Below are 24,653 nucleotides of genomic sequence, written 5' to 3' on the forward strand. Positions count from 1 at the left end.
GAAGGCAGCCTGTACACAGGGTGAACTGAAGGCAGCATGTACCCGGTATGATCTGAAAGCAGCACGGACCCGGTAAAAACTGAAGGAAGAATGTACATGTTTCGCTGAAGGCAGAATGTACCCGTAACCAGCTGAAAGCAGCATGGAGCCGGAATGAGCTGAAGGCAGCATGTAGCCGAAATGAAACACAGCGCTGTGCTCAAAAAAACCTAGCCACCGCACAATATCAGGGGGATCCCACCTCTGTCATAAGATACTTCTAAATTATTTTTAAAGCAGATGAATCGCCGCCTGTGTAGTCTCACAAAACAGTCTGCTTATGTGTAATATAATGCAATTAATGTTGGAAGGCCCACTCAACGTTTGTCATAAGAACAATGGGACAGTTTACTCAAATATACACATATGTAAGTGCCTACGCCTTTGTCTCGTTCAGTGATGTGCTGTGGTGTTTACCATATCTCATGCCCTACTGACTAGTGTAAATGCTTTCATAAAGAATAGTGAGTGACTGATTAGGGTTTAATGCCGATTTGAACAGTATCCTACAATCAGCGGATCCTGGCACAATTAGGGAACATAACTCATGAAATGAATACCGTAGGTGGTTCAAACGGACCATATCAGTTTGCATCTATATACTTATCAACACAAGGTTGCATGTATGTGTGAACGTTGCAACCCGCGCCTCCACATATACACGTGACCCGTGAAGATTCCGGGGTAGAATAGGTCTTCAGCAACCCATGCTTGCCGTAAAAGGCGACTATGCTTGTTGTAAAAGGCGACTAACGAGATCGGGTGGTCAGGCTCGCTGACTTGGTTGATACATGTCATCGATCCCAATTGCGTGGATCGATGCTCATGATATCAATCACTGGATTGTTACACATACGCAAAAGATTCACCAGGACCCGGTTGTATCAAACTTTAATGATGCCATTAACTAATGGTGCATTTAGAATTTAATGCATAATTAGGGTTTAATGTAGCCATTAGTTGATGATACAACCGGGTCCTGTTCTTCATCTTTAGGAGTGGGTCTGGTTTAGTACTGCTAGCTTAATGTTGGAGCAAAGCTTAAAGTGACATCTGCCATGTTTCACTTTTGTGAAACCCATGATCCAAATGGACGCAACTCTGTACAGCAAATTGTGAAGCCATCCAGCAATTTATTACATATATTATTGCTAAGTTGAGACGTGTTTGAAGCTGTTGTAAGTAGTTTTCAAATCCGTTGTTGATCTAGGATGGCGACACTACTAACAGTACACTTTCACAAGTTTTATTTCGTAATCAGCCTGTTTCATCAACATTCATAACTGAGTCATTAATGATACCAATTTTTCCATACATGACAATTGATATCACAGATTGGTTACAGAAACAGGCGAAGCATGGCGTAATCAAATTCAGGTACATGTATAAAAGAAGACCAGAGGTGCCCTGTTAGAGACGTTTCTGGTACTAGCAGTAGAGCTACCCTTTAACCACTATGGCCCTCTAAATAACCTGGAAAGCAACAAATACAAATACTGAAACTTTTCAAATACAAACTGTCAAAGTTAGTGATATAAGTGTATTTGATTCAGTAAGAATATGATCTTGCTACCAATGACTGTCGTTGAGAAAATCAGTATTGCTAAGATTGACGACTTGGCTTTACTCAAAATACAACTATGTAATCGGCTTATCCCGTTACACACACCACACCACAGGCAGCAAGTAGCATTAATGCGCGAATTAAATGCAAACCGTGCTCGACTTTAATCTGAAAACAAAACAAGTTCTGATATCTTCTTTTCCATCCTCAATCATGAAACCTAAAAACTATTTTGTGATGTTTTTGTCAGACTGAGTTTAAATGCATGGTTTCCGTGCACCTGAGAAAGTTGTCGGACGTCATACATCTACTTGACCATATCAAAAGAGTTATTAAGCATCTCCCTACGTGTGGTTCAGACACTGAACTTTTAGAGACCATTTTCCTGGATTTGGTTGGTTGGTTTGTTGTTTTACGCCGCACTCAGCAATATTCCAGCTATTTGACGGCAGTCTGTAAATAATCGACTCTGGACCAGACAATCCAGTGATTAATTGTCATGAGCATCGATCCACGCGGTTGGGATCGATGACATGCATCAACCAAGTCAGCGATCCTGACTATCCGATCCCGTTAGTCGCCTCTTACGACAAACATAGTCGCCTTTTACGGCAAGCATGGGTTGCTGAAGACCTTTTCTACCCCGGATCTTCACGGGTCCAGTTTCCTGGAGCACCGTGGGGATCCCTGGTTAGAATAGGTCCCTATGGACGTCGTAAAAGTAACCAAACGGATCGGGTGACAGGCTCGGTGACACGGATACGTATAACACTGATGTTATTAACAAGAAGGAGACATATGTCTGAAGAAAAGAAGTTTCCCATTTCCTCATCTTTCGAATTAAACGATTGCGAATTGTTATAATTATGTAATGTACTGTAATAGTATCGTAATGTGTTTCGACATAACACGCAAACCAGCCATCATGTATGTGGCATTGGCTTGACCTGTACGGTATTCTTTGTTGCTGATGTCAGTGTTCTCTGAACATATTATTTTCCCTTCCGTCCACACCTTATTGAAAAGCTATGGTGAGTGAGAGACTGAGTTTGGTTTTACGCCGCTTTTGGCAATATGCCAGCAATATCACGGCGGGGAACACCAAAAATGGGCTTCACACTTTGTACCCATTTCAGGAATCGAACACCGGTCTTCGGCGTGACGAGCGAACGCTTTAGCCGCTGGGCTACCCGACCGCCCCGAAAAGCTATAGCCCTAAATAATGCAAGTCTAGATCAGATCCTGAATCCCCCATCTCAATTGGGCTTCTTTTCAATTTAAAAGTAGTTACTCGTTTGTATCAAAATAACATATTTTCATTTAGCTATTAAGCGATAGCCTGAGTTCAACGTAAAGGCTGTACATGCAGCTTCTGGTGATCCTTCAAAAATATAATACCGAACGTGCAAAGTATGAAAATGTTTTGGTGCGATCTTTTGTCGCCGGTAGCAGTCCGTCATCTCATATATACCTTCTTTTCATTTGCGACATATTTTCTGAAACGACTTCAGGCACAGGGCATCATAATGCGTTATGCCTTTCATTAAAGAATGGCTTGAATTGATCCACGATTCATCTGCAGCTTTGTATCTTTCTTGAGATTTCTGGGCCATTGATCTCTTTTTCCCCCTCAAAATAACGGCAGCCATGTTGGATTTCTAAAACAAGTATGGCCGAAAAGATGGTTAACATTTCTTTTGTGTGAATTTTGATGTCGATCCGTCATGTAACACGTCCACCACGGTAGTCAAATTATATTCTGAAAAAAAACGAGCATCATCAAATATTTTACGTTTTGGAACTGAAAATTTGCATCATCCTCAATAATGATGGTTTCTGCTCATATGGTTATCATTGTGTCATCCAAAATGGCGGCAGTGGCAGCCATATTGGACTTATTAAAAACTGACTTAATCTCTAACACATCTGCAGCTATGCATTTACGATTATATTGCTGATGGTCTATTGCCGTGGTACAATTTTGACATAAAATGAAATTTAAACCATTTGTTTTCAAAATATATCTCATTTTGTCAATGCGACAATTAGTTAGAACCAGGTTATGTTCCGAACAATAATCTACTAGAATGATGTCACTTGTTGTTAGGCAACGACAACAGCACTGTGTGGGCTGCACTTTCTTGAGATATTCTATTAATTTTCATTTATCGCTATATTTGGTAACATTATTAATATATCTGATGCGCAATGTGGGCGAATAAAAAATAAAAGATCTTGAGCCACAATCCTGCGATCGTCGTAAGCAACGGTTTATAGTCCTTTACCTTTCCTTACCAACAATGCATTACAGGCTATCTTGTAGAAAGTATTAACATTTATATGTCATATTTGGAAAGTAAAGATAAAACATCCAAGCTGGAAACGAGGTCACATACACGTCCAAAAACACTAGATGACGGTACAGGAATTAGACCAGTAAGGGTATAAAACACGGGAAAAGATGTAAACCGTGTGCGAAATACGCATCAGTCGGAAAGCGCACGTTAAATCTCCAAAGTAAGTAAGTAAACTGTCAGTGAGTGAGTGAGTGAATATGGTTTTACGCCGCTTTTAGCAATATTCCAGCAATATCACGGCGGGGGACACCAGAAATGGGCTTCACACATTTTACCCAAGTCGGGAATCGAACCCGGGTCTTCGGCGTGACGAGCGAACGCTTTAACCGCTAGGCTACCCGACCGCCCCAAGTAAACTGTCAGTGAGGACACCAGAAATGGGCTTCACACATTATGTTTGCTCATGCTGGGCTCCGGACCCGGACGAGACTTGAAGGCGTGACGAGCAAACATTGATACATTAATATCTGCCTTTGCATATGTAAACTTACATAAGGTCATATATTATTAAATTATAATATATTAATAGTAGTTCATGATAAAAATGATACAATTTCACCTGTTTCGCAAACACCTGGTTTCAACACCTTTCAATGACTTATCAGTGTGGCTCTTTCTTGTGACAGAAATCGATGCAAATATAATATCCCTGAGTCACTGAGGTGTGTGATATCTGACACATATTCATAATTTCATAATTTAACCTAGATATCGATAGTTCAAAGTCGATCAGAATCTGTTTTTAACACAATAATTGACAATAATTACCTGTTTATCTGCACACTGCCGTTGTATTTATTCTAGGGAATGTCAGAATTATTAATCGAGTGAGTGAGTGAGTTGGGTTTAACCCCGATTTGAACAGTATCCAAGTTATATCACTCCGTGTCAGTTTAACGTGGAAGGAAAACCCGAAGTGATGCAGGAATCAGACGTTTACCACTTTGGTGAAACCCACGAACACGTGTATGGCGCTGCTGACCTAGAAACATGATCAGGGAGGACTGGGATTCGAACCCACGATCATAGGTTTCTGGTGTGCCCAGGGAACACAACTCTGCACAGCGAATTGCGGCGCCTTAGATGACCGGACCACCCGTGCCCCTATGAATAATCGAGCCTCGGCTAGCAAAACCACTCCGTACATCAGTCAGGTTACATATTGCAACCAGGCGGTCGGGTAGCCTTGTGGTTAAAGCGTTCGCTCCTCACGCCGAAGACCCGGGTTCGATTCCCGACATGGGTACAATCAACCAGGTTACATATTGCAACAACCCACTCCGTACAATCAGTCAGGTTACATATTGCAACAACCCACTCCGTACAATCAGCCAGGTTACATATTGCAACCACCCACTCCATACAATCAACCAGGGTACATATTGCAACAACCCACTCCGTACAATCAGCCAGGTTACATATTGCAACCACCCACTCCATACAATCAACCAGGTTACATATTGCAACAACTCACTCCGTACAATCAGTCAGGTTACATATTGCAACCACCCACTCCGTACAATCAGTCAGGTTACATATTGCAACCACCCACTCCATACAATCAGTCAGGTTACATATTGCAACCACCCACTCCATACAATCAACCAGGTTACATATTGCAACCACCCACTCCATACAATCAACCAGGTTACATATTGCAACCACCCACTCCGTACAATCAGCAGGTTACATATTGCAACCACCCACTCCGTACAATAAGTCAGGTTTGTAATGCAACCACCACCTCCGTACAATCAGTCAGGTTACATATTGCAACCACCCACTCCGTACAATCAGTCAGGTTACATATTGCAACCACACACTCCGTACAATCAACCTGGTTACAAGTCAGTCGACGTGAGACTGAACCAAATCGAATGCCGCTCTGCTTATGGAATAAAAGATACTATATTATAAGAAACAACATGAATGAGTGAGTGAATGAATGTGATTAAAGCCGCCTTGAACAGTATTTCAGTTATATCACGGCGTGAAGTGATGCAGGTCTTGGACGTTTGCCGAGTTGGTGAAGTGCACAGGTGGTATCGTGCTAACAAACAAGGAAACTGTATCATGGGTACCCGGGATTCGAACCCACGATCATGTGTTTGTCTAAGGGACGTAATTGTGCGCATTGAATTCCATCGTCTTAGACGACTGAACCCCGAAGAAAATATGAAAAAGCTATATGATATGTTAATATAAAAGAACTTTAAGTTGGACATCACATACTCAAATCATTATCTGGTTATCTGGCCCTGTTATTTTTAAGCAAAAACCAAATGGTTCGAAATTAATCCTTTTCTGCTTGAATATTAATCCTATGAAGACAAAAAAGTAGTAGATTTAAAACACACATCAAAAAGGTCTGTTTTACCGCATTTACGGGCAATATTCACCATGTATTACGCGATTTTGAATCAAGTACTTTGCATTGCATCTTACTGAGACAATCCCGGGTTGAAACACCGATTTCCTGCCGCAGCAAGGTCTCATACGAGGTCGTTCTCCGACAGGTGGCCCTCACACCAGGTGTGTCATAATCAGCCACATTCAGACTCCCCATATTGATTAAGAACCCTAATCTCCAACTCGCATGTTCCAGAGTAGACAATTTGTTTAGGGATAGACACGTCTTTATTTTGCTGTAATAGCGACGTTTCGGTATAGATCCTTTCACCGCTGTCAAGTTGTTACTTTTGAACTGTTTTTCTACTTTGACATCGATCAACATCAACAAAATGCCTATCAAACAATTCATGTTCCAGGTCCTTTGCACGTGCTATTAGACTATCAACTCCGCAAGGTCACCTAGGCACTGGTAATTACAACAGCTGACAATCGTCACGGACATATACGAATTAAAGTAGTGCATGAACCTGTGGCGTTCAGCACATGCAGCTACATAACGGTTTTTAAACAGAATTTGTTTTTACTTCTGATTTCAATTATATCTGAATGCATGTTAATTGGTAAGACAGTCCACTCTAATTGATCATTTTGATTGTAGTAAGACATCTAGACTAAAATCTAGTCTCTGAAATGAACATATCGTACATAAAAAAACCAGTTGTTCAGTTATCTTAAAAAAAATATAATAAAAAGGCGCCCAGTGACTCTCTTCATTTTCAGAAACTGCAGTGATCTAGACTTGCCAAACATTATAGACTTGCATGGGTTGTATTTGATATATTTGTGTATCAGGGTCTGTAAGACAGCCTATAAGACATCGTGCTAACGTCATAGGTGCTACGCCGCCTCTCCCCCCCACCCCGCGCCGAACTCTCGAACTTTACACAACATAAAACAGAGGCTTGGTACCCAGTGCCTCATCTGCCAGCAATGTATTTTACCTTCATACAAGGATGCATGTAGTGTCTTCTTCCGAATCTTTTGATCGTGGGTTCGAATCCTGGTACACCTTGATACTTAGTTACTACCGTACTACCACCTTAATACTACCGCATGGGAGGTGTCTATTAATTGCTCGCAAGCCGTTGACACGGGGTCTATTAGAGAGGTCCGGTGGCTATTTTATATCCCAAGGACTCTTTGCCAAATTCCGGACTGCGTACCCTTGGCATGCCCTTTTCGAAGATACCGGAAGTGACAGGGAGTAATTATTACATGCCGTAAGTTAATGTGTAAGGGAGAATTCATTTTCTCAAATGATGGACCCAGCCTCCATTAAAGACCCGGCGTCCAATAGAAGCCCCACTTCTATTTTTGGGGCAGAGCGTGTGATAAGGCGTCAATATGTGGTCAGCGTGAATAGGACGTCCGGGTTACAGCTAACTCTAGACAATCATCTATACTACTCACTTGATTAATATGTGCAAGTACTTCTAGGTCGTTCAACATTGATTGCCTTTGATGGTTTCGATATGATTAAACTGTCCTGATTCAATCCTCTTTATTTACCATCTGTTGTCGCTTATTTTGTATATTCTGGAGCACATTTATGATATTCTGGATCACGTTTATGATATCGCTATCGATTTGTGCTTAACATTCATTTAGGTTAATGGGATGATTAGTATTATGGTCGATACATTCGCTTTATCCTGAAGATATTTGAGTCACATGCAGACAAACACGTAGTCTCTGAGAATTTATAATTTTGTTAGAAACAAGTAACTTCATTTAAATTGAAACGGAGCCCAAGTGAGATGAATCTGAGGAAAATCTAGATTGGCATTGATATTGAATCCCATTTTTGGATAGGGCTCGGCAGTCGTATTACTATGGATATTCATTAATTTGAAGATTTACAGTATTTTAAAATACGTGAGATCAAATGTTTAGTTTCCCAGTCGAGCAACATATGAACATTGATATTTCGTAAAGGGTACATCCTTCCTCACAAATAGGCGAACTGACTCTGGTAGAGCTTTTAACATTCGCATATGCTCTTAATCATGGCACGGGTGTTCCAGTCATCTAAGGCGCCGCAATTCGCTGTGCAAAGTTGCGCCCCGTGGGCACGCCAGGAACCTATGATCATGGGTTCGAATCCCGGTTCGTCCCGATTATGTTATTTGGTTTATCAGTACCATACCCGTGCTGTTTTTAACCAAACCAGTAAACGTCTGAGACCTGCATCACTTCGGGCTTTCCTCCCAGATTTAGCTGACTCGCCGTGATATAACTCGAATACTGTTTAAAGTGGCGTTAAACCCAACTCACTAACTTCTTTTGAGTATCATATTATATCCCCAAGTCCCCAAAGGACGAGTATGTGAGTGAGTGATTGAGTGAGTGAGTTGGGTTTAAGCAGTATTCACTCACTCTTAATCTTGTCAGGTGTATTTAAACTTCTACAGTTAGATTGATAGATAGTTTCTATTCCACACTGAAAGGCACTGGGTCCATAGCACAAATCTATTTTCCGTGAGTGGTTGCAAATATCATTAGAATTCATATTCTAATTAACAAAAAGCACGATAATTGAACATAGACAGTTTTGCGAAGAACTATTAGTTGTTGACCTCATCGATATACATTTGTGTTGAAGGGATGTACAGAAAACGGCAGTTCTTTTTATTTTCTTCTTAGACAGACAAAATAACAGAAAATTAAATTCATCTTCATCAACATTTAAATCCCATTGCTCAAAAGCCTCAATTTTCTTGCAGTGTTTTGTCTGCCTACTTCAATCATAAATCTGAGGGAGCTGCATTTAAGTTGTGCATGCACATTGTCAGTTGTTGTGATGGGCATCTAGCTTTGTCAAATTGGAGTAACGAAACCATTTATCAATCTTGATCATGCTAAAAGAACTTGTATATTATATAATTTACCTGTGGGCCTTTGTTACCTCAATATTTCTTGTTATACCAAAGAAAATATTTTCCAAATGCAATGCACTTACAAGCCACTAACTAGCTAGATATATCAGAGGTCTATGTATATATTAATATATTACGGTATTGTTTAATCATACAGGAGCTGAATGTTCTCAATGTCACTAAGTTTTATTCACGGAGAATAAACTTCTTCTTAGTAGTAGTATGAAGGGCGCTAACAATTATTTTCACCACGTGTACATGAGTGTAAAGCGCAGAAAATAACGTGTATTACTTCAGACTTGTCTCCCACAGAAGGTGAGATGAAATGGGGTTTAACGTCACGTTCAAAATTATTTCATTTTTATAACGACTTGCATGCATGCGTGTTAGTCAAGTCAATCTACAACAAAATAGTACCGAACATCCAACTAATTGCAAAATAATTAATTTTAATTTCGATTTTCTTGTATGAGAATATATAGCACTTAACATATAGAAAATAAACAAAAGTCTGAACATGGGAAAGTCTTTAAAATTATGTTTTGCTTTGTCCAATCTCAGGGCTTTTTGCCCTCTTTTCGTTCTTCATTAAAACAAATATTTCTCTAGAGTTATTTGTTTGACATATGTACACTAGTATGATACCGAAGGCTATCTAAGACATGCATGATAATATTAGATGCGTTTGAAACAAATGTTATTGAGAAAAATTACTGTTTAAATGACAAAAATGACAAGTCCCCCTAAAAATTAAGAGAAAGCTGAAAATTATGTATGTGTGGCTGCTTGTACTAGTCCTGATTTCAGCCGCTTTAATAGTGCTTTTCCACTGAGATACCATGCCGTATGGATACCCTACTCAGACACAGTATACTGACATCAAGCCAAGCAGTCCTGTTGAGAGAGAGGTCTAGACAACTGTCAAACTGGAGGTTTTACGTCAAATGTTGGTACAGGTTTAATGGACGAGATGGCTGCAGCTGTTTGTCTTGTAAAGGCGGGTTAGCTCTTACGAATGAGTGAGTTTGGTTTTACGTCGCTTTTAGCAATATTCCAGCAATACCAAGACGGGGGACACTACAGATCGGCTTCGCATATTGTACACATGTGGTCTTTCGAACCCGGGTCTTTGGCGCGATGAGCGAACGCTTTAACCTCTAGGCTACCACAACCGCCCCTAGCTCCTAGCTTTTTTAACGTTTTTAAAGACAACCACCATCTAATAGGGTAAAGTTTGTGAGCTACTATGTGAATACAAGTTGACACCAAGACAATTTTAACATTTAGGGAACGGTCACCAGGCGACTATGCTTGTCGTAAGAGGCGACTGACGGGATCGGGTGATCAGGCTCGCTGACTTGGTTGATGCATGTCATTGTATTCCAATTGCGTGGATCGATGCTGATGCCGACAATCACTGGATTATCTGGTTCAGACGCGATTATTTACAGACCGCCGACATATAACTGGAATATTGCTGAGTGCGGCGTTAAACAACAAACAAACAAACAAAACAGTGACTGGCTTGAAGTACCGTTACATTTCGCTGATATACTCTGTGGGGTGTTTTAGCCCCTGGAATGAATAGCTGATAGGGTGTAGTAAGAGGCGACTAAGTGGATCGGGTGGTCAGGCTAAGTGACTTGGTTGATTTCAAGTTACCGTATCTCAGTTGCGTGTATCGATGATCATTGCGTCCAGCAAGGATCCAAGATTTATAAAAGGAAGGGAGGGGTCCAAAATACCAAAATCCTCTCTCAGTCAATTTTACTGCCTACAACATACATTTGGTTTGCAAAAGGGAGGGGGGCCCTTGGCCACCCCGGCCCTCCCTTGATCCGACCTCTGTCCCGATTCGACCACCATCATATAGCTGGGATATAACCACACAGTCAGAAAATAAACAACATACTACATCACTCTTTTGCTACTGACTCGAACCATTTTTTGTGATGTTTGTTGTTAAATGCGCAGTGAGCAACATGTCGAGTCTTTGCGGTGTAAATCACAAGCCAACGTTTAGATATTTAAGCGAGTGTGGTTTAATGCCGTTATAGCAATAGTCCACTCCAGCAATACTGCATGGTCCACAACGCGGAACACCAAAAATGGACGTCACAAGTTGTGTCCTTGTTGGGAATAGAACCCGTGTGTTCGGTGTGACAAAGCGATGCTCTCACCACTGTGCCACCCAATAGTCTCGATCCAGGTGATTAGGAAATAGCAAGGTCTTTACAAGGGAGAACATGGCAGTGTGATTAAGATTTTGCCGTTTGGAAATCATGGAACGATCGCAGCATGGTATACGAATACAGTGAATTGTCATCATTCTTGGAGCTCTCAGTCTCAGTATCGGATTCCATTGTGGAAACGACTCATAGAAAGTAATGTCGCTCAGTTGACACTGGCAGAAACCCGATACAGCCAAATAACATGCATGAACGCACGCAAACAGTTACCTCACGTTCTCCTCTCACTTGTGTTGTCACTATGTATACATGCCTGTAAGAGTTACTTCCCTTTGTAAAAAGTCTTTGCTTGTTAAAGCGGTTACTATAAACTTCGACACGCAAGCCTGTCGCTCGTGATCAGCGTCTGAGCCTACGGCTTAAGGCTGAATGTGCCCAATATATGAATTTTAGCAGTGCTGTCGTTTCACAGTGATTTTAACATCCATCTGGATATCGGTAACGCAGAAATTAGCAAAAATTATTAGCAGAAATTATATATATATATATATATATATAGAGAGAGAGAGAGAGAGAGAGAGAGAGAGAGAGAGAGAGAGAGAGAGAGAGAGAGAGAGAGAGAGAGAATCTCACCCGAGTGTCTTTTGATATCAAATATATCAACACGAGTTGATAAAAGTGGGAAAAACTCCGAGGCTTGCCGAGGATTTTTTTCACTTTTATCAACAAGTGTTGATATATTTGATATCAAAAGACACGAGGGTGAGATTTATTTATCATCCAACATCATTCTTCCACCTTTTTCAGTTTGTAGAAAGTTATAAGCATTGTCTTAGTGTAAACAGCTTCAGTAGCAGAGCCATTAGTGATGTCATTTGATTGTGACGTCATGGTAACCAATGACGTCACAATGGTCTGCAAAGAATTGTGATGCAATTTGATTGCAGCGATATCTACAGTATAGATATCGCTTGATCTCACCCAAGCGATATCTCCTGTGGGAGCCAGTTTTGGATAATATATATATATATATATATATATATATATATATATATATATTTGTTTTTGTCAGGATTTAAATATTTATATCAAACGCATTTTCCCCCAAGATTTTATGTCCAACCTTGGAATAGAATATGACATGGAATATCTCATGGTTTGTTCTGTTCAATAATTGAACGTGACAATTTCACTCACTCACTCACACGATCCGTCTTACAAGAAGTGCGACAATTATCAATGGTTCACGTTATCATGCCAGTGACAGTGAAGGAGAAGAATACCTACGGTCATTGGGCAATCCATTTTGTTTGTAATGTGTTTCTTATCTCTAATCTCAACCAACAAGAGACTGAGCTGGTGAAATAAAAATTGACACCAAGAATAAAATATAAACATTTTTTTTCACAAATCGTGTAAATTATTTTATGACATTTTAAAGTTTAGACTACTTGGTACCAGTCTTTTAATTAATTTATGTCGTAGATCTAGTCGCTTTGCTTCAGAAACGAACATTTAATGAAAATTACTGAATAATATCAAGCTGAACTGCTTTTTATGAATGTGCAATTATAGTAGTAGTTTTTTTTTATCACATCGGGACATAATTTTGTAAGGCGGTGGGGAAAATTTAACACGAAAACTTCTTTTTATTATTTCACTCGGGATAAAAAAAATTCTGGGCAGACGAGAGATGGGAAACTCAGACAAATATTCGGGCAGCCAAACTCCATGTCAGCGTGAGCCAAGACTCCAAGGTCAAATGAGCCACGTGATGTCTACAATGTACAATATTGTGACGTAGGAATGCATTGTCTGACGCTTCTTGAACGGTCGTTTATTCAGACAGCTGTTGATAAGCTGACAGTAGATCTACATGGATACTTCTTATCAAGACGCGTTCTGGGCACATTTTATTGTGTGGAGTTTAGCGCTATATAACACAATCATACTTACTGTTACTTTCTTCTTCTTCTTCTTAGGAGAAGTAGTAGTAGTACTAGTAGTTGTATCAGTAGTAGTTGTAGTAGTACTAGTACTAGTAGTTGTGGCAGTACATGTAGAAGTAGTTTTGTTTGTTTGTTGTTTAACGCCGCACTCAGCAATATTCCGGCTATATGACGGCGGTCTGTAAATAATCGAGACTGGACCAGACAATCCAGTGATTGACATCATGAGCATCGATCTACACAATTGGGATACAATGACATGCATCAACCAGCGCACCTGACCACCCGATCCCGTTAGCCGCCTCTTACGACAAGCACAGTCGCCTTTTACGGCAAGCATGGGTTGCTGAAGACCTATTTTACCCCGGATCTTTACGGCTCTCCCACTGAATGCAACGAACCTTGAATGACTGGGTGCGAGAATAATCTGTGACGAACGCAGCTTGGAAAACTGCGTAAAACATTCGCATATATAGTTTCTGGCCCGATTCAAATAAAATGACACTCATGACTCGCTGTTGGTGATAGAGAGATTGCGATGGCGGCGCCACCTCCGACACAGAGCCATTGTGGCGAACTGGTCCAGGGTATATAAACAGGAAAGAATGGGGATATTCTGCCCTGGATAATCGAGGATGTCATGACGTCAGTGAAAGATAGAATGCAAAATGAGAACATTTGGGGAACACATCGAATATTTTTTTTAACTTTATACACTTTAACAGTAAATAACGTACAATGTTTGATTTATAATTGCCATAATTTATACAGGCTATAAACGAGACATGTACAAGCACCATAGCCATGCAGTACGAGTATGAACACAAATGACTGGTAGACTATAGAACATCCCTGATTACGTATCAAAGCTCTATGACTAATAAATTAATTTTTTTCTTTGCCACGCTCAGCAATATTCAAGCTATATGACGGAGGTCTGTAGTCTGGACCAGACAATCAAGTGATTGACATCATGCGCATTTGGGATTCGATTCGATTTGGGGTTCGTCAGCGAACCTGACCACCCGATGCCGCTAGTGCCCTCTCACGACAAGCAGTGTCGCCTCTAAAGGCAAGCATGGGTTGCTGAAGACCTATTCTAACCTGGATTTCCACGGGTCCTAATAAATTAGTTCAGTTTCATGTTGTTTAACGCCGCAATCAGCATGCTCAGCAATACTCCAGCTTTATGACAGCAGTCTGTAAATAATCGAGTCTGGACCAGACAATCCAGTGATTGACATCATGAACATCGATCCACGCATTTGGGATACGATGACATGCATTAACCAAGTCAGCGAGCCTGTCCACCCGATCCCGTTAGTCGCCTCTTACGACAAGCAATTAGTGATACACTAGACAGGGTAATTGGGTAACCAACCGCTCGTGGTGATATTACATGATTTCGCTGTCAATCGATCCCCCGTTGTTGAGAACAATTGTTTTAAAGAATATAAGAATTAAGTCTCACGACTGCCTTGCGACGTTTTTATGGTGTGATAGTCACGTGAACGTGTGAAACTATTGGATTAAGTTCGAATATGGATGCCCCCAAGTGGGTTATCGAAGCTAGGGTTATGAATAATTTCAGTTCTTCAGTTAATGCGAATTCGTAGCTATGTACAGCGCCGGTTTTACTTTTCCCAACATAGATTCGCGATCACAGCGAATTTCATACTGATACGCCCAGCAAGCCAAAATAAGTGCATACTAGTGTCCATTGTTGGTCAGTGTATTTCCTCGTCTGACGAAAACACAGGATCAGACAGAGCAGCATCTGTGTCCGTGTCTGACTGAAAAATATCGGTGGAAACGTAGTCATGTTTTGAGTGATCTCCCCTTTTCGACGGTTCTGATTGGTCAGAATCCGATGGCTCATTGTCTGATCCTGTTTTCCGGTATTGGTAATCGTAGTCTTCATCATCAGAACTGGAACTGATGCTGCCATCTGAGCTGGAGCTTTCCGTGGAGTCACTGATGTGCGCGGAAGACGGCACATTTAGTGTTTCTTTGAAGCTGAGCAACGTTCGACTAGCGCGTCTTTCTTCCCTCCTTAACGCTTGTCTTTCTTTCCTTTCCTTCGCATCTTTCTTCTTTCTTTCAATTTCTTCCTCATCCTCGCTGGAATCCCTCTCCTCACTGACGTCACTGAGGTCGCCGTAATCAACGGGGTTCATGCATGCCGTGCACATGTTTTGGAGGTCGTCATAGCAGTTGATGCAGTACACCGCTTCACAGCCGGTACTGGCGCAGTCCAAGAAATTCTCGTCATCGTTTTTCTTCCCTTCCTTACCACACATCAGACAAATCTTTCGCTCATATCCAAGAAACTTCAGAAGCTTCCCAAATAACGGATACTGAGCCGCCAGACGGCACCGGATGCTGGCCTTTTGCACATCCTGGTCCTTCATGTACTTCCGACGTATCTGCCGTCGGGCAAATTTGAGAAAACCACCTCTTGTTTTGAGAATATGATTGTACAACCACACTGCCCTCTGTTCCTCTCGACCTGGGTGGTAGCACGCGGCAATCACGTGACGTAGGCGCATGGCGTAGGCCTCAAACACTGACATGAAGAAACACACGCTGTATATTATTGCTACAGTTTCATAGATGGCAAAGTTAGGCACCGCTGGATTTGGCAGACAGTGGGTGGTGTCTACATCAAGGTTAGCCTCGGACACAGGGTCAAGGACGGATATCAAGGCTCGGTACATGTCCGCCATTGCCCCCTCTCCCTGCACGTGTAACTTGGTGTGGGGTGGAATTGCCGAGTTGGTCTTGATCTCGAAGTGGGTTCTGATGAGAGACAGGACCCAGTACAAACCGTAGTCGCACATAAGGTAGAAGCAGCCGTGACTCGAAGCAAATATCCAGAACGCGACACCACTTGCCATCTTCATTTTTTCCGATCTGAGAAGTCTGGGAGAAGACGCACGGCCATACTTCCTCTTCTCCTCCGGCATTAATGGGAAGATGGTTTCCCTTCCTAACTCCTGACGACGATCGTCAATTTTATGAACATGCGCAGTGATGAATGCGTTATCGAAATGGCTCTTGTGGATGTATTTATATCTGAAACATACAAACAAACGTGACACCAGGTGCACCAACGGTTGCTACAGCAATACAGTGACACCACGTAAGTCTCCGGATTCTACGTACAGTGCATTGCCCGGATAAACACATGTCCAGATTGACAGACCATCGGCAATGTTCGTTCTATATTCGATCTGAGTTTGAGGGGTTTTACGAATTAACAGGTATCACTTTATGAGACTTATTTGTTTTTGCTAAGTTAATTATCTTAATATAATATCCGTATACAACTTTTACAATATCAGATTTTAGGCAGATATCGTTTGATTCAAGTATTATTAAAGGATATATTGATGAAAAAATATATTACATATTTCAGTGTGAAAGACTGAGTTTTCTGAAGGTGAGAAAAGTGATATTTTGGTTGCAGTGAACACAACACTTCATATTTCACTGCAGTGAACATCACACTTTGTCGGAACTATCGTCATACAAGAGTTACCTCCCCGCAAATTGCTTCCCATTATCGGCCCGTGCACAAACTGTTGACTTCCCTGTTATGTTAGTTCCACGTTGATACGGCAAAATAATAACAGATGGTCATTTATGGAGTTTATATTACTTCTTGCCGTTTGTTATTGTCTTGAAAATGTTTGGTTGTAAACTGTAAATTTCTCATTTAACTCGTCAATTGAGAGTGTTCGTTTTTTAACTTCACCAGGGTGTATTCCTTTGCTTCTAACAGCGGTATCGTGGGTTTGAAGAATATCTTTAGTTTATGTAGTATTGTATATTATCATATCCGAATGTATGATAAAGAATTTTAGTGACCTCAAATATTTGTTATTATGTTTGTTTATATTTTTTTAAGATTCTGCAAACACGGAACTACATTTTCAGTCACAATAACAAGGGGTGGTGAAACGTGCTTGTCTGCTAGGTAGGGAAAATGTTCGTAACAATGTTTTATTTTACTTCACAAAAAGTATATATAGTAAATAGGATATCACATGTGTCTCGTGAAATATGATGTTTCTATCATACCGTGACGAGGTTAAAGCGTTAGCTCGTCACGCCGAAGACCCGGGTTCGATTTCCGACATGGGTACAATGTGTGAAGCCCATTTCTGGTGTCCCCCGCCGTGATATGGCTGGAATATTGCTAAAAGCGGCGTAAAACTACTCACTCTCATATTGTGACAGGGCAGGGGGAGAGATATTTTCACACTTGACACATGAAATATCCTGTATTTTTATTATGACTATTCGCTTTCAATCCCTACCACAACCGTTCACTCGTAAACACTCCGCTCGGACAAAATATGATAAGAGGAAATTTCCGCAGCCCCAAATATATCCTCTTGTTTGGGGCAGTTTTTTTTATAGCTTATTTGGCATAAATTGTTTGGGTCGGTCGATATAAGTCGGGAAAAAATAAAATACTAAATGAAATATTGTTGAATATTATTCTAGCACATATATTGGATAATTAATATTTGAAACGTTAAAAGTTTACATTTTATTTTTGAATTAGTTTTTAGGTTGTATAGTTTTTCTAACGCAAAGAGTAGCACAGTTTTTTATAGCTTATTTGGCATAAATTGTTTGGGTCGGTCGACATAAGTCGGGGAAAAAATAAAATGCTAAATGAAATATGGTGAATATTATTCTAGCACATATATTGGATAATTAATATTTGAAACGTTAAAAGTTTACATTTTATTTTTGAATTAGTTTTTAGGTTGTATAGTTTTTCTAACGCAAAGATGAAATGATAGGGCAAATGTAAACGAAGTTAAAGCAATTAATTTTCTAATTTTGTCTTTAGCTCCGGTCGGCCGAATCTGTAGAAATAAGGAAATTGTGTCGCCTATTCACGTGGGTAACGATTTCAGCATTCGGAGTCACAAAATCATGTTTATTTGTTTGTTGTTTGACGCATCAACCAAGTCAGCGAGCCTGATGTTAAAGAGATCATCATACCTGTACATTACTGCCTTGATAACTACAAATGTCACCATGAAAGTCATGACGTGGTCGGCGGCGTTGATGAGGTCAGCGAGACCTTTCAGCGTTGCTTTGATCTCTACCATGATGTCTTCCTTGACTTCCTCATAGCTCTTGGACTGTGTCATACTAAGGTTGTAGTGGTAGTCGATCGTGACGTTGAAGTAGAACATAGCGTGGACGCTGTCTAGGATCTTAGTTGCGCGCTTCCCGATAGCTCGTCCCACGTGGTTCACGATCTCAGACGCCACAAGACAAAACAGTTCCCCTGCACGTGCAATATGACACAATTGCGCCACCCAATCCACAATTTCACAAATGAATTTAAACACCCCAAGTCTATTTCGACAGTCTTGTATAGCCTCGTCAAATGACTTCCTACACCTGCGATAGGGTGCGCCCATGTTGTGATTGCAGATATTGACAATAGATATAAGCCAGTCTAGGACTCTTCCAATTGCCTCGCCTATTTCCTCAATAGCTCGTTTTAGAGCCAGAAAAGCCTGCCGAATAGTCTCAGCAAATTGTCTAATTGCACGGAGCATGTCTCTGATGCCGTCTAGGAGAGCGGCGACAGGTGACATCGCCTCGTCTATAAGCTGTCTAGTTTCATTTTGTGCCAAACTTTGCCCGCAGGTGGCGCTCTCGGACATTACAAGGATGTTGTGGTTGAAGTTTGTGACTGGGTAGTTGAGTATGAGAATCGTGGCGTACATCAGGAGGAAGGAGCGACCTTTACTGGAACAAAACGACGGAAGCATCAACAGCACCACGCAGCGAAACGTATCCGAGAATGCCAGACCGAGGCTAAGCACCAAGCCGAGACTGGATGATATGATCGTGGAGGTCAGCAGGGGGAGATTCATCTGTAGGGCCATCAGTAGATACAACAGAAAGGACAACACGATGCCGCTGAAGAAACCGAGGAAATTCTTCAGACATTCATTTTCGTAGGTGTCTGCAGCGAACATCCGCCCACAGCATGATATTGGGATTTTTTTTAACCTTGGACGTGACGGTTTAATGCAGCACGGGCAAAATGCCTTACAGCACATTTGCTTTAGTCCGCCCATGCAGCTGATGTAGCAGTCCTCATACCATGGCCGGATTGGTGGAAGTCCCGCCATTTCCCGAAGAGCATTCTCTTTAGCTCGAGCAAGTCTTCCGAGAGCGGCCTTCACCTTGAAGGCCTGTATAATCTTCTGCGCCTGCGCCATTTTCGTGCTCTTCAGTTTTCGCGTTCTATTTTGAAGAGGTTAACGTAAAAACACATCTAAAGACTGCTACACAGTAAACGTAAGCGTGAACGTTCAGCTGTATTATTTAATGTGACGTCAGGATTATCGTATGACGTCACCATGACGTCATGCATTGTGATTGAATTGCGCCGAATATATCGATGACGTCATGGAATGATGATACCGAATCCCACTGTATTATTTCAATACTGACGTATCCTTCCCAAGATCCTGATAGGGGAAAGTTATCAATTTTAATATATTCATTAAATCTTACTAAAGGCTTTGTTTAGCGGCAATAAGATGTTATTTTATTGAGATTGGACGTGAGATTATGCGGTCGCGTGGGGCCTTACCATCTCTAACTTCGAAATTAGGCAGCGATACTGATATTGATTTCATCTCTCATTTCTTGCAAAGATATGTATACTGTGTGACAGCTTTGTGTGAAGGGAACGAACAACACGAGGTCTGATATCTGAATTGAAGGATAATCGATATAATGAAATTCAAGTTTAAAGTTTTATTAATTTTGATTTTGTAGTCACTGAACTGCTCTCCCGGTTCCATATCTTACGCAAAAGCTTATTCCGTGTTTTTTAACAACATATTTCATCAGAGCATCTAACTATATAATTTTTTATAAAACCTACTGCAAAACTATTTCCCCCTGGTATTTTCTGGAACACGATATTAATATTTGCCCCTAAGGTAAAATGTTAACACCGCAACCTCCTTAATTTGAGGAACAAATATATAGTTGTCACGCACTGAGCCTGTTGCTGTGGACTGAAATAGGGAGAGGTGTCATATGGGATTGGCCAGCTCCTAAGGGCGACACGTATTGTCGGAATAAGGCTAATTCGTAACTCCGACAGTGCTAAAAAGGAGTTATTGAAAGCCACTTTCAGTCGTACATCGATGGACGAAATGTACACGTGCATGCACGATACCATACAGTAAGTAACCTTGAATCGCTTTTTGATTTTAAAAAGTGTTAGAAATCGTGGGCGAAAAGAAAACAGCCTCTGGTTTCGAGTTGTCAAGGTCATCCATTTGCTACAAAACCGGTTTACCTTTCCGCAATTTTCAGGTTCGTGAATATCGATTACACCTGTTTGTACAGCATTCCCGCTTCAATTGATAACGTATTTTAGTCTTCCCTGTCAACTGAATGGGGCTTCACTCCACACATTGTTTGGTTCATAATCCGTCGACGTGGGACCTGCCCAATTTTGCATTCGGGAACTGTGTTTATTTTCGTTTTGATCGTTTTCACTGTCTGCGTCATAATTTGTATAAGATACATTGTACTTAGTGTTAAATCATCGTAAATATTATCGAGTGCGAGATCGCCATCTTTCTCAGAAAGGAAATTCTTGCGGACAATGCCAAAAATAAATGCTAAAACGGTTTCCAAAGGGGGGTTGGTTTGGGGAGGGACTACCCCAAATGTTGTAACGTTTATACTTTTATGTCTTTGGGAATGCAATCATAGTGAATTTTGAAAAGGTTTACGACTGACCAGATTTCCCAGAATAATTAAACTTTCCCCTTACATTCTTTCCATACCAGGTACATGATAGTTGAAATGAAACAGAAATTCAAACTGCCAAAGAAAATAATTTAGCTAAGGTAAGAGTATTTTTAGCGTCACGACTGGCATAAGTTGTTTGTAAACACAACGGTCAGTCGTTTGCGAGGTATATCTCCAAGCTTGGTTGTAGCCACCTACCACACTGGGGAGCTTTGGCTGGTGGCAGGGATAGAATAGAGAGCTCCGCGAACGGGCTATCGCTGAGGACGTTGAGTCGCTAGTAGGACAGGGTACATGTCTCGACTGCCGTGTTTTTTTATACCAAATATATTTTTGAAGAAACAAATTGCATAAAGGAGGAAGAATACTTAATCGTACGTTGAGTTAATTGAGTTTTAATTCATGTGACTGAACTAGCTTTTTGGCACCGATAAAGAGTAACGAAGGTGCCAGCGCTCGGAAGGAGGATGTTCTGTTAATGGTCAAAGGGAGACAATTCAATCAATAGTTTCATGCACTCGATCTCTGTGTTTTGTAATTAGCGGAATATATTCCGAGCGGACACGGGTGTTGTTTTATGAGCCGCGCACTGACGATTTAAGTTTCATTCGGGCCCACCCGGCTTTCCCCGAAACCTACACGCTACATCGATACGACTGATTGGATTTGAGAATCCTTACCGTTAATGGTCAAAGGGAAGTAACTATAAATCCTGTTTGCCATTTGCTTAACAGACTTACCTTCCCTTGATTTGTTGTACGCGATAAGCTCTCTTTGACTGAGGGCACACGCCGTGTGTGAAGTTTTAAGCGACACACTGTGCTGAGTTATGGAAAGGAAGTTAACTCTTCTACAAACACGATTATCTCCCTTTGACCATAAGCAAACCCACTACCGACTAACAGGTGGTCTTTTGCGATGTTTGTTTTGCCATATCCTTTTTGAGAAGGATTGCACAATTAAGGAGGAAGGATATTCAAACGATCACACTGAGTTTTACTTCACATAACTGAACCAGCTTAACAGAGCTTGAAATCACATTCAATTACTCAAGTTCGGGGCCTGAGAGCCAGGCGGGCAAGTTCAGAATGGAGGTGAGGTGACTCAGCTAGGTTTGATTGTGGGTCATACAAACCCATTCGTGTTGTGAATTCAATATGCGTCATATTACAGAAGTTTTACATTTGAGAGCTGACTTCAATACAAAACGTTGAAACCGCTGTACACGCGTATGTACGCAAAGTGTGCACATCCTGACTTTCACGTTTATAACCCAATAAACGCGAAAAACATTTTGAAGTAAATTCTTGTCAATAAGTACGACAACAATAATAATTCAAGGACTGCTTATCAAATCATTATATCCGTGAAGATCCGGGGTAGGATGGGTCTTCAGCAACCCATGCTTGCCGTAAAAGGCGACTATGTTTATCATTAGAGGAGGCTGAAGGGATCGGGTGGTCAGGCTCGCTGACTTGGTTGATGCATGGCATCGTATCCCAAATGCGTAGATCGATGTTCATGATGTCACTCACTGGTTTTTCTGGTCCAGACTCGATTATTTACAGACTACCGTCATATAGCTAGAATATTGCATTGTTAAACAACAAATACACAAGCGCAGACAAATAATTAATCATTAATATAAAAACAGCAGACAAAATTCGAAAACAGTGACATCTTCAGCGCAATAATGCCCCGTCTGTTCTATTATCAGCCAATAAGGAAACAGTACTACGTTACTGGGCGTGGCCTGATGGTTTTTTACCGGTTTACAGAAACAAACGCAAAAGAATTCCTTGGTTGCCAATCAAATGCCACGGAATCACATGAGATTTATATATTTACGCGAGGTCAGATACATCTATCGATACTGAAACTAAACATGTGCACTGTAAGGTTTCATAGTAAATAACAAGAAATGATGAAATTGTTCAACAAACGGAGTAAAGTAACAGTGAAATTGGTCTCTCGTCATTCTCGGCAATATTTCGACCATTTTCTGACGTCTATGATGTAATGACTTTTTTTTAATTTCTTAAACAATTGAAAAACACTCCACATTCAGTTATCTAGTCGTAAACACATACATGCATCTATCATTTATTTTTGTTCATAGTGGTAAAACACGCATTTTATAGGGCAAAAATTGACCATTTTTGTAATAACAAAAAATATCTCAACGAGACCAATGTGACCCGGGGGCAACAATGTAGTCACTCAATAACCGTTCTTATCATCATCATCATCATCATCATCATGTGACCTGGGGGCAACAATGTAGTCATTCAATAACCGTTCTTATCATCATCATCATCATCACCATCATCATCATCATCATCATCATCATCATGTGACCTGGGGGCAACAATGTAGTCATTCAATAACCGTTCTTATCATCATCATCATCATCATCATCATCATCATCATCATCATCATCACCATCATCATCATCATGTGACCTGGGGGCAACAATGTAGTCATTCAATAACCGTTCTTATCATCATCATCATCACCATCATCATTATCATCATCATCATGTGACCTGGGGGCAACAATGTAGTCACTCAATAACCGTTCCTATCATCATCATCATCATCATCATCATCATGTATGTTCATGAGTTAAATATATGTATAACGCACAGTTCATTTATCTTTAGTCTGCACGGTTTGCCGAGTCCTGCCGCAATTCGTTGTGCAGAGTTGCGTCGCTTCATCACAATATGATAGCGGTTTCGAATCCTGGATTGGCCCTGATAATGATTCCTGGTTTAGCAAACCCGTGCTTGTGGAGTGCCTACACCCCCGGGTACATTGTGACCGAGAATTGTGCGTGGGTTTATTCTTCGCCTAGATTCACACATTGTAACCAATGTGAGTGAATTCACCAAATCGATAACCTTATCACATATGTAATCCCAATGCAAGTTATCACTGCTTTTGACACAAGCGGCCATGATTTGTTCATATGCAGATTGTTTAAAAGATTAGGTAACTAACATTATCGTCCAGGGTGCCGTTGTACAAAACAACCTTAGCGATACGGCTGTCGTAAGTCTATGTCAAGTTATCGGAGTTACGATCGCTTTGTACAATGGGACCCAGATAAATGTCAGTGTCTGTGCTCTATCAATCCCCATTTATGCAATGTCATATGTCTCCATTATGATTAATACCCGTCTCTATTATGATTAATACCCAGGACCTATTTCTGGTGTCCTGGTATTGCTGGAATATTGCTAAAAGCGGCGTAAACTAACACTCACTCACTATATTCCACCAAACCCTCGTTTTGTAAGAGCCGTCATAATCTCAAAATCGGAACGGCTTTCCTCTCGCTCATGCCAGTTATAGGATTGGACGTTTATTTTTAACGTCATGCCACGAATCGGGTCAAGAAATGAAACACTGGTAGGCCATGGGGCCTGGGATGGCCCGGGTGGG

At 41.0% G+C, this 24,653-nt stretch overlaps 1 protein-coding gene and 1 long non-coding RNA gene across 2 annotated transcripts in view; one reads left to right on the plus strand and one right to left on the minus strand.

The window, feature by feature from the left end:
• LOC125382029 overlaps window positions 1–24,653 on the plus strand; it is a 69,316-nt gene that overhangs the window by 13,551 nt on the left and 31,112 nt on the right. The window lies entirely within an intron of this gene.
• Window positions 14,063–19,745, minus strand: LOC124142384 (DC-STAMP domain-containing protein 2-like). The gene is made up of 2 exons (XM_046510821.2): window positions 18,409–19,745; window positions 14,063–16,461 (listed from the first exon to the last, which is right to left on the minus strand). The coding sequence occupies exons 1-2, from the start codon at window positions 19,647–19,649 to the stop codon at window positions 15,114–15,116; spliced, it is 2,589 nt and encodes an 862-aa protein (XP_046366777.2). The 5' UTR covers window positions 19,650–19,745; the 3' UTR covers window positions 14,063–15,113.

This window comes from Haliotis rufescens, unplaced genomic scaffold (genome assembly GCF_023055435.1).
Source record: "Haliotis rufescens isolate VD_foot unplaced genomic scaffold, xgHalRufe1.0.p SCAF_1, whole genome shotgun sequence".
In the NCBI taxonomy this organism is placed as follows: Eukaryota; Metazoa; Mollusca; class Gastropoda; order Lepetellida; family Haliotidae; genus Haliotis; species Haliotis rufescens.